The sequence below is a fragment of the Pelodiscus sinensis genome, chromosome 31 (assembly GCF_052426305.1).
Source record: "Pelodiscus sinensis isolate ZL-2025 chromosome 31, ASM5242630v1, whole genome shotgun sequence".
NCBI classification, from domain to species: domain Eukaryota; kingdom Metazoa; phylum Chordata; order Testudines; family Trionychidae; genus Pelodiscus; species Pelodiscus sinensis.
Genome location: NC_143082.1, coordinates 14,618,009 through 14,632,015, shown reverse-complemented (window position 1 = coordinate 14,632,015; position 14,007 = coordinate 14,618,009). Strand labels below are relative to the sequence as shown.

The window sequence follows — 14,007 nt, the reverse complement described above, 5'->3', positions numbered from 1 at the left end:
AGTACCCTTGGGTACTCGAGAGAAGTCTGGGGAGTACGTCAACACAACTGAAATTTGGCGAAAACTGAATTTTTGTTTTAAGTTTTCCTGCGCTTTATTATTTTTGTACTTTTTACACTCAATGTCATCACTCGCCCGGCTACGATTAAGTTGTTTAAACACATGTGTTGCAATGGTAGAAAAAAATGTTGTGTCTGAAAACTGTAGGTTCTGGGGGTACTTATAATTTTAAAAAAAGGGGGGGGGTACTTTTTTTTTTTTTTTTTTTTTTTTTGAAAAAGGGTACTTTCTCAACCTTTTTTTTTTTTTTTAAATAAACACTGGTCTAGACTTAGCCTTAGTGGGCCAGGAGCTGGAAGAAAGTCAAGGAAGTTTGTTTTGAATCCTTGGCTCTAGAAAATATTGGGTGATTTTTTTTTCCTCACAGGGCTGGGGGAAAGAGGGTGACAAACTCTCATTTTTAGAATTGCTGGAAAATGGTCCTGGATTTAGCGTGTTCTGTGAGGATCAGACCTAGGATCGGCCCGGGCAATTAACACATTTTGGGGTGTTCAGAGCTTCCATTTGTGTTCCGTGCAAGTGTATCAACTCCACGGTGTGTTCTGTGGGTTTAGAACTTTGAATCGGGGTTGGAAGAGACCTCAGGAAATCATTGAGGTTTTCTTTGATGCTTCCGGATCATCAGCAGAGCTAATTGCTTTGCCCTGGGCAAAAGGAGCTCAGGGAAGAGGTGAAGGGGGGATACCTTGAGGATAGGCAGTCCTCCTTCCCTGGAGAGGTAGTGTTGCCTAGTGGATAGGAGTCTGGTTTCAATTCTTTCTCTGTAAAGTGGGAGCTGCGCTTTGGCCTTTGCAAAGTGGCCTTCTGAGGTCAGACCTGCCGCGCTGACGGGGCCTGCGATACCCTCTCTCCCTTTCAGACCACTTAAAAGACCAGCTGGACCTCTACGTGAAGCAGCTGCAGATCGTGCGAGTGGTACGGCAGCAGGAGAGGAAAGGGTTAATAACGGCGCGGCTGCTGGGCGCCAGCGTCGCCACTGGAGAAGTGCTGACTTTCCTGGACGCTCACTGTAAGTAAAGCTGGGCCCTTCGGCCTGGCCTCCGCTTTGGAACCCCGGTTGTGACAAATGATCCGTCCCTGTCACCTTTGCGCCGTCCCGCCAGCCCTCAGAGCCACGCAGAGCAGAAATGGGGTCCGTTGTGCCGAGAGCTAGGTCAACACTTAGCCCTGTGTGTGCTTCGCCCCTTTGAATCCGGGGCCATCGGGACTTGCAGTCTAACGAGTAGAGTCAAAATCCCTCCTTTTTCATGCTGTGTTTTCAGGCGAGTGTTTCCATGGCTGGCTGGAGCCTCTCTTATCCCGGATCGCCGAGGAGCCCACTGCCGTGGTGAGTCCGGACATCACCACCATCGACCTGAATACCTTTGAGTTTTCCAAGCCCATCCAATACGGGAAACAGCACAGCCGGGGTAACTTTGACTGGAGTTTGACCTTCGGCTGGGAGGCCATACCGGCCAAGGAGAAGCAAAGAAGAAAAGACGAGACATACCCCATCAAGTAAGTGCCGGGGGGAATGTGTCTACGGCATTGCTGTCTTCTGAGACCGCGGCGTCTATTGGCTAGCGTTGTCCCTGGTTCCGGGTACTCCCCATGTCTGTCGGCAGCCGTTTCCTGTCTCTTGTCTTAGACTGTAAGTTCCTTGGGGCAGGGACTGATCTTTTGTTCTGTTTGTACAGCACCTAGCACAACGGGGTTCTCGCCATGACTGGTGCTTCCAGGTGTCATGGTAACTAGGGATGTGAAAGGTTAACCGGTAAGCATCGCCTGAAACGGGTACAGCCCGAGTACCCCGCAGGGAGGAGCTGCTCCGGTGAGGGCCAGGAACTGGCAGAGCCAGCCCCATCCCCCATGTGGGAGCTTCATCCAGGCTGGAACAGTCCCTCGCCTGGGTCCTGCTTATTCGGTTAACCGGTTAAACGCTAGGTTAACCCAATATTTAACCCGTTAACCGATTAACCAGGATTTTTCATCCCTAACGATAGCACCATTTTTATTTGTGGGTACGTGCTATCGTACCCCAAAACGCACTGCTGGAAAGGAATGTTTGGTCCTACTGGGCAGGCGAAGGGCGTCGTTACTAAACACTAGCCTCTGTGTGAGGCTTTTTTTACCCAGCAAGTTGCAAGGATTTCTTCTCCGCGCCAGACTAAACACAGATATGCCTGTCCAGTCAGGACACTGGTTTTTGTTTTATCAGTTATACTTATCCCGAGGCATGGAAGGGTTACGTTTTTGTCAGTAAACATCCAGTTCACGATACGTACACACAGCGAGGAAACAGACTTCTGTCAATAATGACTGAAACTTAGGTGAAGTGAGAGAAATGCTGCGGAGAACTCGTTGGAGTTGACTGGAAGGGTATTTGGGGCGTGGTTCTGACGTGAGTGTGACCTTTTGTGTTGGTTTTACTGGATAAAGCTTTACCTTTATGAATCTCAGCATCTCCTCTCGTTAAATTGTGACGCTTCCTTGCATGATCCCAGCCCCTGTAATGTCTCACAATTAGGAAAAGTGCTTAACAGTAAACATCCATATGATTCATAGAAACTCTTTTTTAAAAAATATCAAATAACTAGGCTTGGGAGAATACTGGTACAACCCCAGTTTGATATCAAAGTTCTTCATTCCAGTTTGGCTTGTTCCCTTACCCATATAGGAACAAGCTCTTCTGGTATATTAGCACTTTTTATACCAGTATAGCAGCATCCACAGGAGAACGGTTGTATCACTGGGTCCAGTAATAGCTCTCTGTGGACCTAAGCGATTCACGTTGACTGGCAAACCTGCTCTAGTGTACGCTAGGGATGTAAAATCCCATTTAATCGGTTAACTGGTGAAACACGTTGCTTAACTGATTAAAGGGGAGGCAGGCAAGTGTGTGTGGGGGGGGGGAGGGTGTCACTCCAGTCAGGCCCCCCCAATGCTGGGCTCTCCCCCCCCACCTAGAATTGCAGGCAGCCCTTCAGCACTGACTGGGCACCCTGCAGGTAGGGGCGGCTTCCGCATCCCGGCTGGAGCAGCCCCTGCCTGTGGGGCGACCGGGCCTATGGCCGACAGGGGCTGCCTCAGCCCCCACCAGTTAAAAATCACATTCCTAAGGTAGACACGGCCGAAGTGGCTTGCCCAAGGTCGCACAAGGAGTCAGTGGCAGAGCAAGGATTTGAACCCAAGTTTCCTAGTCCTGTGCCCTAGCCATTAGGCCATGCTGCTTCTAGCATAGTCAGTTTAATTGGAAATGAACCAATACCATCGCACTGGCCACAGCCACGAGTGTCGCCAACTCGCAGCATTGCCACAAGCACTGTGTTTGGTGAGGGGCAGCAGTTCCTATCCATCTCTCATACTTTTTCCGTGCAAACAGCCAACGGAAGATAGACCGAGCCGCTTCCATCCCCCCACCCAGGGACAGACGGTGCGTTCGGATGACAGGGCTTTTGAGATAAGGCCAAAGATGAAAGGACACAGTCATTCGGCTCTTAATGAGAGACTCTGCCAGAAAGCAAGGCTCGTCTGGAGCCTGCGGTGATTAAAAGCGCCTTTCATTTGTAGAAGTTAAGTTCGTAACGGCTCCCTCTTAGTCAAACCTGGGAAGAGGCTTCCTTCCCACCAGGCACCCCTCTCCCTCCATGTCACCTGAAACATTCACTCCCTGTGCCACCAGCTATCAAAAAAAGCAAAGAGAATGTTAGGAATCATTCCAAAGGGGATAAATCCATGGGAGGCCCACATCTGGAACATGGCGTACAGATGTGGGTGCTGCATCTCAAGAAAGATCTCTTGGCATTGGAAAAGCTTCAGAAAAGGGCAACAAAAATGATGAGGCATTTGGAACGGCTGCCCTATGAAGACAGATTAAAAAGACTGAGATTTTTCTGCTTCGAAAAGAGGAGATGAGGGCGGGGGGGATGTGATGGAGGTCTATAAAATCACAACTGGTGTGGAGAAAATGAATAAGGAAAAGTTATTTACTTGTTCCCATAACATAAGAACTAGGGGTCACCAAAGGAAATGAATTGGTAGCAGGTTTCAAACAAAAGGAAGTTTTTCTTTATGTAGTGCAGAGTCAACCTGTGGAACTCCTTGCCAGAGGATGTGAAGGCCAGGACTTTAACAGCTTCAAAAAGGAGCTGGATAAATTCATGGAGGTTAGGTCCATCAATAGCTATTAGCCAGGATGGGTAAGGATGCTGTCCTGAGCCTCTGTTTGTCTGGAAATGGATGACAGAAGAAGGATCATTTTGGTGATTCCCTGTTCTGTTCACTCCCTCTGGGGGGCACCTGGCATTGGCCGCTGTTGGCATCCAGCTCATGAGGCAGTGCAGTTTGCAATAGGGATGTAATAGTGTAGTCGATTATCCAATAAGCAAAAGCTTATCGTTTAATGCTGTAGGCTATACACATTTCCCTCCCCGCTCCCCGGACAGGAGGCAGCAGTCCAGGGCAACAGGCAACTGGTCCGTGAGGGGAGCTGGTTTTTGACTGGCTACCCTCACAGACCAGCTCCCACCTGGCACCCCGCGCAGAGTGGCAGGGGGTTCTCAGGAGTGGGGCACTGGCTGCCGGCCCCACCCCCTGGGGACTATCGAATAGCGGACTAACCACTAAGAATTCATGAGGTTATTCAACTACAGATAGTCCCCAGCTTACGAACGAGTTACATCCCAACCACTTGGTCGTAAGTCGGACTCCAGTCATTTAAATGTGACCGCACCGTTCGTAAGCACGGCTCGCGCCTTCGTAACTCGGGGACTGGCTGCAATGCTCTTAATGGGAGGTTGGTCATAAGGTCGATCAGTCGTAAGTCGATGCGTTTGTAACTTGGGGACCACCTGTATTCAATTCGCCGATATTTAGTTTGTGACTGGCGTACCACTGCCAGCGCCGCGGCGCTCTTCCAACTCGATTTTGTACACCGGGGCTGGAATCCGCAGTCCTGCTCGAAGCACGGTTTTGCCAGCATGAGGCCCGTTCACGGCGAGCATCACATCCCGACAAACCTCTCCTCCTGTCTAGGAAGGAGTACGGCAGAAAGGCATCTAGGGGTTATAGTGGACCACAAGCTGAATATGATGCTGTTGCAAAAAAAGCAAACATGATTCTGGGCTGCATGAACAGGTGTGTTGTGAGCAAGACCCGAGAAGTCATTCTTCCACTCTACCCTGCGCTGGTTAGGCCTCAGTTGGAGTATTGTGTCCCGTTCTGGGCACTGCATTTCAAGAAAGACGTGGAGAAATTGGAGAGGGTCCAGAGAAGAGCAACGAGACTGATGAAAGGTCTAGAGAACATGAGCTATGAGGGAAGGCTGAAAGAATTGGGTTTGTTTAGTTTAGAAAAGAGAAGACTGAGGGGGGACATGAGAGCTCTGTTCAGCTATCTAAAAGGGTGTCATGAGGAAGAGGGAAAAAACTTGTTCATCTTGGCCTCTGAGGATAGAACAAGAAGCAAGGGGCTTAAACTGCAGCCAGGGAGGTTTAGGTTGGACATTAGGAAAAAGTTCCTGACTGCCAGGGTAGTTAAACACCGGAATAAATTGCCCAGGGAGTTTGTGGAATCCCCATCTGAGGAGATATTTAAGAGTAGGGTAGATAAATGTCTATCAGGGATGGTCTAGACAGTATTTGGTCCTGCCATGGGGGCAGAGGACTGGACTCGATGACTCTCGAGGTCCCTTCCAGTCCTAGTATTCTATGATTCAGTCGGTCCTCTGCGTCCGTTCCCCCTCGGTAAAAGGAGGCAGCCCCCAAGGGCCGCACGGTTTAATGCTCCAGTGACGGGGCCAGATAAGTTCCGAAGATTGGGTTTGTCTTTGTGTTGGGTAACGTCCCTGTGACACTGATGTGCCTTGCTCTGCAGCTCCACAGAGAAGAGCTTGTTTTGCCTCTTTCAAACCCTGCCAGCTTGTTGCCAGGTTGGCACGAGGAACGGTAGACGACAGTCCCCCGTCTCTGCCCCGGCAGACACAGAGTCACCTTGAATTCCCAAGCGAGGACATTCGATGCCGGCCCTCGGCCCTTTCTGCGAGAGCCAGACAAAACCGGCCGGGCTCCGCGGTGCGGAAAGGTCAGGCGGGAGAAGTTTGTGTCCCGATAAAGGTCCCTTTTTTCCGAGGGCCGGTAACTTGGCTTGCGGCTGCCTCTGAACTCCGCTGGCTCCTCCTGGCGAGGACGCTGCAGATCAGTAGGTTTTGTAAAAGGCCGTTTCGGTTCGTTGTAAAGCTCAGTTTGAACTGATTAGAAAGGGAGCAAGGAGAAGTGCAGAGGAGCTGGCTTGCCTTCCTGCGATGGCAGACGAGACAGCAATGACGCTCTAGACTGCTCCTCTTCCCGAATCACATCAACCCGAGTCCCACCCCCACCAGCTGCTCCCTTGACAGCTCTTAGGCGTGTCCACGCAACGACGCTATTTCCAAGTAACTAAAATCGCTGCCACGAAAGCTCACGATGCCATCTGCATTTCTTGCTCGTCTCTAAGGTGCTGCAGGATTACACGCTGTTTTTTTAAAAATCGATGTAATAACTCCGGAAATAACGAAATCAAAGTCACATGGGTGGGGCTGGTCCTAACCAATTGGCGGCCCCAGGCGACCGCCCGGCTCGCCTGTAGGGTTGCCAGATGGTTTCCAAAAAAATACCGGACAAAACCAAAAAACCACGGGGGAAAATTTGTCGAGCAAAAACAAAACAAAAAAAGCCAGGGAAGTCGGGCCGAACTGCGGTTGCGGCTCGTCCCTAAGACCGGTTCCGTCTCTGGAGATATTTAAGAGCAGGTATAGATAGACATCTCTCAGGGGTGATTCTGGACAGTGCTGGGTCCTGCTGTGAGGGCAGGGGGCTGGACTCTATAACCTCTCGAGGTCCCTTCCCGTTCTAGTGTTCTGTGGTTCTAACCCAGAGCCAGAAGGAACCTTCTAGAATCAACAGAAGCACCTGCGGATATTTGGGAGGTTTCTGGAGTCCGTTGGGCGGGGCTAATCAGAGCACCTGGGGTCAATGGAGAACCAGCTGAGAGGGGTTAAAAAGGCTCCTCTGCCGTTAATTGGGAGCAGGGGAGGAGCCCGGGGACTGAGCGAGAGCTGAGGACTGCGAGTGAGGCGGAGTGCCACGGAGGAGCAGGGCAGGCTACTCAAGGGGAAAGGTCCTGGGAGGGATGGGTGGGGGAAGTGGCTGCCAGACGGGGAGTGGAACCATCCCTGTCGGTTGTTGCTCCCTCTGGGCCGGAACCTGGAGGAGCTGGGGTTCCCACTGACCCTCCCCATGCTGCTGCAGACTCTGCCCCGAGGGGGAGACCAGGACTGCTCAGGGTTTACCCCCCCCCGGGCCGTGGACAAACCTGTGATGAGAGAGACTCTGCAGGCCATGACGTGGGCCTCTAGTAAAGGTTGGGTGGCTGTGCAGGGGGGGGGGGGGGTCACAGCGAGTCTGAGGCAAACACTAATCGCCCGAACCATGGGGCGTGGTCAGAGCTTTGCCACGGTGCCCCAACGCTGCCGGAACCCAAGCAGAGCTGCTGCGTTTGTCTTTGGAGAGCCTGGGTTCTGGTCCCGTCCTGCCGCCTCCCGCACATCCTTGTCGCTCAGGGTTGGCCGGGGGGGGCTACGGAAAGATCTGTGGAGCATTAAGTGCGCGCTCAACTCTGCTTCTGTCTCCCCTCAGGTCTCCCACGTTTGCTGGTGGCCTCTTCGCCATCTCCAAGTCCTACTTCGAACACATCGGTTCCTATGACGACCAAATGGAGATCTGGGGTGGGGAGAATGTGGAAATGTCCTTTAGGGTAAGAGCCAAGTAAAGGGGGAGAGGGGAAAACCTTTAGCTTTTAGCAGAATTAAAACTTGCTTCCGTAGGCCCATCGTATTCCAAGAGTACCCCCCTGAAAACCACTTTCTCCCTGCTTTGCGTGAGCTTCATTTCCCCCCTTCCCCTTCCAGTTTTCTGATCTTCCCTCTGCGCAAAAAATCAATAAGATTCTGCCCACCGGTGCCTAGAAGGGTTCCTGGAATTCTGGACTTGATCCGATGTAGCACACTAAAGTTACCGCATTGCGGAAAGGTGCCGTTCTGATGAGTGTAAGGCCTCATCACGGTGGCCAAGGAAATCCTTAATTCTGGGCCTGAATTCCAGAAACGCCGGGGTGTCCCAGCTCCAGAGAGGACGGCCCAGCCCCTTTGCAAATGGAGCTTTTGTTGTCCGTGCCTGGGATTAGAAAGACAGAGCTCTGTTCGTAGGGCACCTCTCAGGACAGGGTCCGTGAATGGAGCGCCGAAGTTCTGCCGCCATACAAATAATTAAGGAAGCTCAAAGCGCGTTATGCCAGATCTCAGCCCCGTCCAGGTCTGTGCTTCGACTTACGCGGGGAAATGCTTTGTCCACGGAAACGTTCTTTCTTTCCCTTTCATTGTGTCAGGGTTTGTGTTACTAAAACTCCCTTCGGAATCCAGAGGTGATGGGCTCTTTCCCCTTGGTGTAGGTTTGGCAGTGTGGCGGTCAGCTAGAGATTATCCCCTGCTCCGTGGTTGGGCACGTGTTCCGCTCCAAAAGTCCCCACACCTTCCCAAAAGGAACGCAGGTCATCTCCCGGAACCAAGTGCGCCTGGCGGAGGTCTGGATGGACGACTATAAGGAAATCTTCTACAGGAGAAACCAGCAGGCTGCAAAGATGGCCAGAGAGGTACCGAACCGGGGTCCAGCAAATATTGCCTGAAATACTTGGAAGGAGAAAAATGATTCACTTGGGCCTCTAAGGATGGGACAAAAAGCAATGGGCTTAAATTGCAGCAAGGGAGGTCCAGCTGGACATTAGGAAAAACTTCCTGCCTGTCAGGGGGGTCAAACACTGGAATAAATTGCCCAGGGGGGTTGTAGAATCTCTATCCCTGGAGATATTTAAGAGCAGGATGGACAGACACCTGTCAGAGATGGTCTAGATCAGTGGTTCTCAACCGTGGGCCATATGGTTCCCCAGAGGCCACGTCCTACCTCTTGGGGGACCACAGGGAAAAGCGGAACATTAGGTAAATTATGTACCTTTTTTTCCAACTAACAGCGGCTACGAAGGGGGGCCACAGAGGTAAATGAGGCTCAGAAGGGGGCCATGAGCAAAAAAAAGGTTGAGAAACACGTCTAGATGATGCTGTGAGGACGGGACTGGACTTGTTGACCTCTCGTGGTCCCTTCCATAGAATCCCAGGGCTAGAAGAGACCTCAGGAGTCATCGAGTCCAGCCCCCTGCCGAAGGCAGGACCAACCCAACTCAATCAACCCAGCCAGGGCTTTGTCAAGCCGGGACTTAAAAACCCCTAGGGATGGAGATTCCACCACCTCCCTAGGGAACCCAGCCCAGCGCTTCTCCACCCTCCTAGGAAAGTCGTTTTTCCTAAGTTTTAGTGGCCTTATAATTTCACAAGTCATCAAAGCATCTTCGATGCGTTTCTCTAGTGGACTGTTCCTTCCTAGCAGCACTGGGCTTCTTGTAGGGCATCTTAAGGGGCTGGCTCTATGGAGAGCGCCCCATGGATGTCCCTTCTGGCTGGGCAGCACTCCACAGAAGTCAGCTGCACTCCATGCAAGGTTAGGGGCCAACCAACATGGTATCCGGATCAACAGCAGAGCTGGGGGGTAGAGCTGACTTATTGGTAGGAGCGGCTTTACCATCGCTTCTGACTTAGTCACATGTTCATCTAAAGGCCACCGGAGTCTTCCTCTCCCCCCACCTGCCTTTTTGGCTCTGCTATTGACCCAAAATGAGCATGGCTCCAAAATGCCTTGTCTGCGACGAGCTTTCTGATTGGAACCGTTCAGAGAAATTTTCAGCCAAAAATGCCGAGTTGTTGAAATGGTTTGCGCACCGGGTAGGTGGGGGGCGAATCTCTGGAGTGCATTTAAAAAAAAAAAAACCCTCACTGAAAAGCTGCAAAATGATCAGTGTTTCGTTTGGACAGCCTCTAAGCACTTTTTTTAAGGTGTTCTGGTTCCAAACCTCGTCAGTGTCAATTTCTAATTAGGTTTTAAAAACCAAAGCTTTGAGAAGAAACCAACGTGTGTGACCCAGCCTGAACGTTCAGGTTTTTTAGTTCACAAATATGCAGACGGCCGTATTCAGGATGGGGGGCGGGGAGGGCTTCAAACTCTCACAGATTTGCTGTCTCCCTATTTCCAGTCACAAGCGTCCTAGGAAACGGCTCCTTAGTGCCGTTTTGCATCCTGACGGGGAGGCGTGTGGCAATTAGATCTCCTAAGTTAGCAGTTGAATTACCAATGGAAGCTCCCTCTCTGTGATGCTTTTTAAGGCAAACCTATCAAAGGGAAAGGCTGGGGGTTTTGGATTCTCTCGCTGCCCTATTGAGGTGAGTTTAATTTTCTTGCCTGATTGTGACAGAAAACTTACGGCGACGTTACAGACCGGCTCAAACTGAAGGAGCAACTGCACTGTAAAAACTTCACCTGGTACCTGCAAACCATCTATCCAGAGATCTTCATCCCAGACTTGACCCCAACCTTCTATGGCGCAGTAAGTGCGGGAGCGCGTCTGTGTTGTCCTGTTTCTTTTTGATCAACTCCCTTCCTTCTCTAGAAGTAAGCGGAGGGAGGCGCGCCAGTTCGTAGGGTGCAGGGGCTCCCTCTGAAATCAGGGTGCCACGGAACGGAGCAGCCCCCTGACAGGGCAGTCCCTGCCCCAAAGAGCTTACAATCTAAATGGCTAAGACAAAGGTTGAGGGTGAGAAATTGAGACGCGGAAGCCCCGTGATTCAGAAGGGCGTGGGGCTCTTGGCCACGTGCTCCAGGGGGCGCCACGTCCTAGCGGTGGAGACATGGGGCGTGGTCCAGGCGGAGCTGAGGGCGGGCTGCCCCTAGCCCTGCCTCTTCCAGGAGCATGGACCCGCCCCCCTCCCAGGCTGGCAATTCTGCCTGTCCCCCTGCCCAGTGCTGGAAGTTCTCCTGAAAGATCGGCAGTAGAAATGACTTTGGGACTGCTGGTTCTGTGAGACACACACTAGCTTCAGGTGTGCACTGCGTGACCTGTGTCCGCGAGCGGGGAACTCACACCCCACATGCGTGGTGTGGCCATTATTGAAAACCTTCCCCTGATGCCCGGTCTTCCTGAGCCACTGTGTCCGACTTAGGAAAACTCTTCAGCTGAGCGCTCCTCCTCCTTGTCCCTCTCCCCCATCCCATTCTCGTTTGTTGAAGGCAGGGGTCTTCCAACTAGGGGGAGCACGCAGGGCTGGGCTGTGCAGTGTCAGGCTGCAGGGGGATCAGGTGAGCAGCGGCGGGTCTAAGGCAGCTCCCTGCCTGTCCTGGCACCGCAGACTGCGCTGCGCCCCAGAAGTGGCCCAGCTCCTAGGTGGAGAGTGCACAGGACTTCGCGCCCCGCCCTCAGCACTAGCTCCACACTCCCGCTGGCTGCAGTTCCCGTGGAACGGCCTCGAGGAAGAGACACGCTCTGGGTTTGTCCTGGGAAGTCAGCTCGTGCGGCTGAGCTTGTGCCAAAGGACGCTGCTTTTGCACAGCGAGGGCGGCCGCCTCCGGGTCTCTGACGCAGCTCGCGCTCTGCTGTATGTTCGGGAGAGTCTGTCCGTCTGCTCAAGAACGGCTCCGGCACGGGACGAGCTGGGACCTCCACATTCTCACGTGGCCCCGCGCCACTGCAGGGAGAGAGGGTTGGAGTTGGCCTCTCCCCCCCAGGACAGCCTGAATCCCTCAACCCCAGCCCCATCCCAAGGGCACTGATTGAAAAGAAGACGAATACGTTAGCTGAGTTAAGAACCGGAGCAAGGCCAGCTCAGTCGTCCTGTTCGTGGTTCCCAGCCTGTGGTCTGTGGACCCCTGGTGGTCTACAGTGGTACTGCAGGGGTCAGCGGAAAGTTTAAAAGGGATTGGGCCCATCACGGTGGGCCCGATCTTTACTTTTTTCTCTTTGTTTTTGTTTTTGTTTTTTTCTTTTTTCTTTTTTCTTTTTTCTTTTCTCTCTTTTTTTCCCCCCAGGATGGGGCAATCTGTGAAATTTTAATAGACTAAAAAGGGGTCTGAATGCTCGACAAGGTGGGGAACCACTGCTCTCATTCATAAATATGCCAAAACCACGTGAGGAATTATTTGCTGACTCCACACAGAATCCCAGCGGACCCCACCCAGCCCCACCCCCTCCCTGGATTGCATTCCTGAATACAGGTGCAACCAGAAGTCAGTCAGGCAGATGTATTCATAGAATCATAGAATAATAGGACTGGAAGGGACCTCAAGAGTCATCAAGTCCAGCCCCCGCCCTCAAGGCAGGACCAAGCTCCGTCTACACCATCCCTGACAGATGTCTATCCAACCTGTTCTTAAATATCTCCAGAGAGGGATTCCACCACCTCCCTTGCAGGGCTGGCGGCCTGGAAGGCTGTGGACGGCTGGCTGTCCCTGCACGGGTTACCTGCCACCTGCTCTGGGCAGTTCTCCGTTGGTGGCGTTCTCGGCAGGATTCCCGCAGAAATGCCCCAAAATAACGGCCGTGCCTGGAGAGTTAGCGCCTGGCTAAAGGCCTCTTGAGGCCGTTCGGCTGTCCCATGCATCCTCGTTTGAATATGACTCGGTTGCTGCAATTATAGAATCATAGACGCTGAGGCCGGAAGAAACCATTATGCCGCCCTTGCCTGACCACCTGCAAATGACAGGCTGTAAAACAGGAGCGGGGAACCTTTTTTGGGTGGGGGGGCCGCTGACCCACAGAAAAATCCGTCGGGGGCCACACACGTGAGAAACCCCCAAAAAACCCGTCACTGACGTGGCCCCGGATTGAGAAGGAGAAAGCTGCTCCACACATTCCCCTCCCGCACCAAGCCTGGGGGCCCTGCCTAGGAGATTTTGTGCGCTCTAGCTCCGTGTTGGGGTAGCGGTGGGGCTGGCGTACCAGCTGCGGGCTCCCAAATTCTGGGAGGAGCCCTGAGGGCCACATCCGGCCCCCGAGCCTGAGGTTCCCCACCCCTGCCATAAAACCTGATCCACCTACTCCTGCAACAGACCCGTAACCGCTGGCTGAGTTACTGACGGCCTGGAATCACGATTTAAAGACTTCAGGTCCCAGAGACTCTAGTTCAAACCAGGAAATGACGCAGGCCCCGCATTGCAAATGAAAAAGGAGGGAAAACAAGGTCTGAGCCAAACTGACCTGGCCGGGGGGGGGTGAAATTCCTTCCTGACCCCAACCAGCGATCAGTGAGACTTCGAGCATGTGGGAGAAACCCATCAGCCAGTCCACCGGGCGCAGGGGGGTTAAGAATTTATTGCAATAACTCTGAGCCCTCCCCAGCTGGTATGTAGTCCAGTGGCTTTGACAATTTCAGCCCGAATACCCTAGGACTGAAATGAACCTTTGCTGAAAACAGAAATGGGTCAGCGCTCAGGCCCACAGAAAAAATCACAACCAAGGTCTGGTTTGTAAAAAATAACCCGCCAGCCGGCGTTCCCTGTAAGCTGGGCGCTTGGGTGGCTGCCCAGGAGAGATTCAAGCGGCACCCAGCTCATTAGCGGCGTGCCCATAGCTGATTGCAGCCACCAGCATGTTTCTATTGCTGGTGCACATCTGCACATGCCTTGGCGCATGTAACAAAATTTATTCCACACACAAATGGAAACACTTAGAGGGAACATTGCTGCCAGCGACTAGGGATCCGGACTGGCTCTAGTAGGCTTTGCTGGGCTGTGTTTTCCGTGGGCGTGTGGCCATGCACCTAGGATTGGGTGGGGTCTGAGACCGAGCCCCTACGAAAGCCGCTCAGACCCGTGCCGCATGTTTTGTTCTTTGCTTTCAGATTAAGAACGAAGGGTCCAAGAACTGCTTGGATGTCGGGGAGAATAATCATGGAGGGAAGCCGCTGATCATGTACCCGTGCCACGGGATGGGAGGCAATCAGGTAGGCCTCTGGTGTGAATGTGTCCCGGCGGCTCTCACCCCATCCCACCCTCCCGG

The 14,007-nt window shown here is 52.6% G+C and overlaps 1 protein-coding gene across 1 annotated transcript in view; it reads left to right on the top strand.

The window, feature by feature from the left end:
* GALNT6 (polypeptide N-acetylgalactosaminyltransferase 6) overlaps positions 1–14,007 on the top strand; it is a 40,463-nt gene that overhangs the window by 23,628 nt on the left and 2,828 nt on the right. The window contains exons 4-9 of the mRNA XM_075901679.2: positions 920–1,069; positions 1,323–1,557; positions 7,713–7,830; positions 8,524–8,724; positions 10,432–10,563; positions 13,850–13,951. Of these exons, the coding sequence (XP_075757794.2) occupies positions 920–1,069; positions 1,323–1,557; positions 7,713–7,830; positions 8,524–8,724; positions 10,432–10,563; positions 13,850–13,951 (938 nt within the window). The remainder of the gene's footprint in view (positions 1–919; positions 1,070–1,322; positions 1,558–7,712; positions 7,831–8,523; positions 8,725–10,431; positions 10,564–13,849; positions 13,952–14,007) is intronic.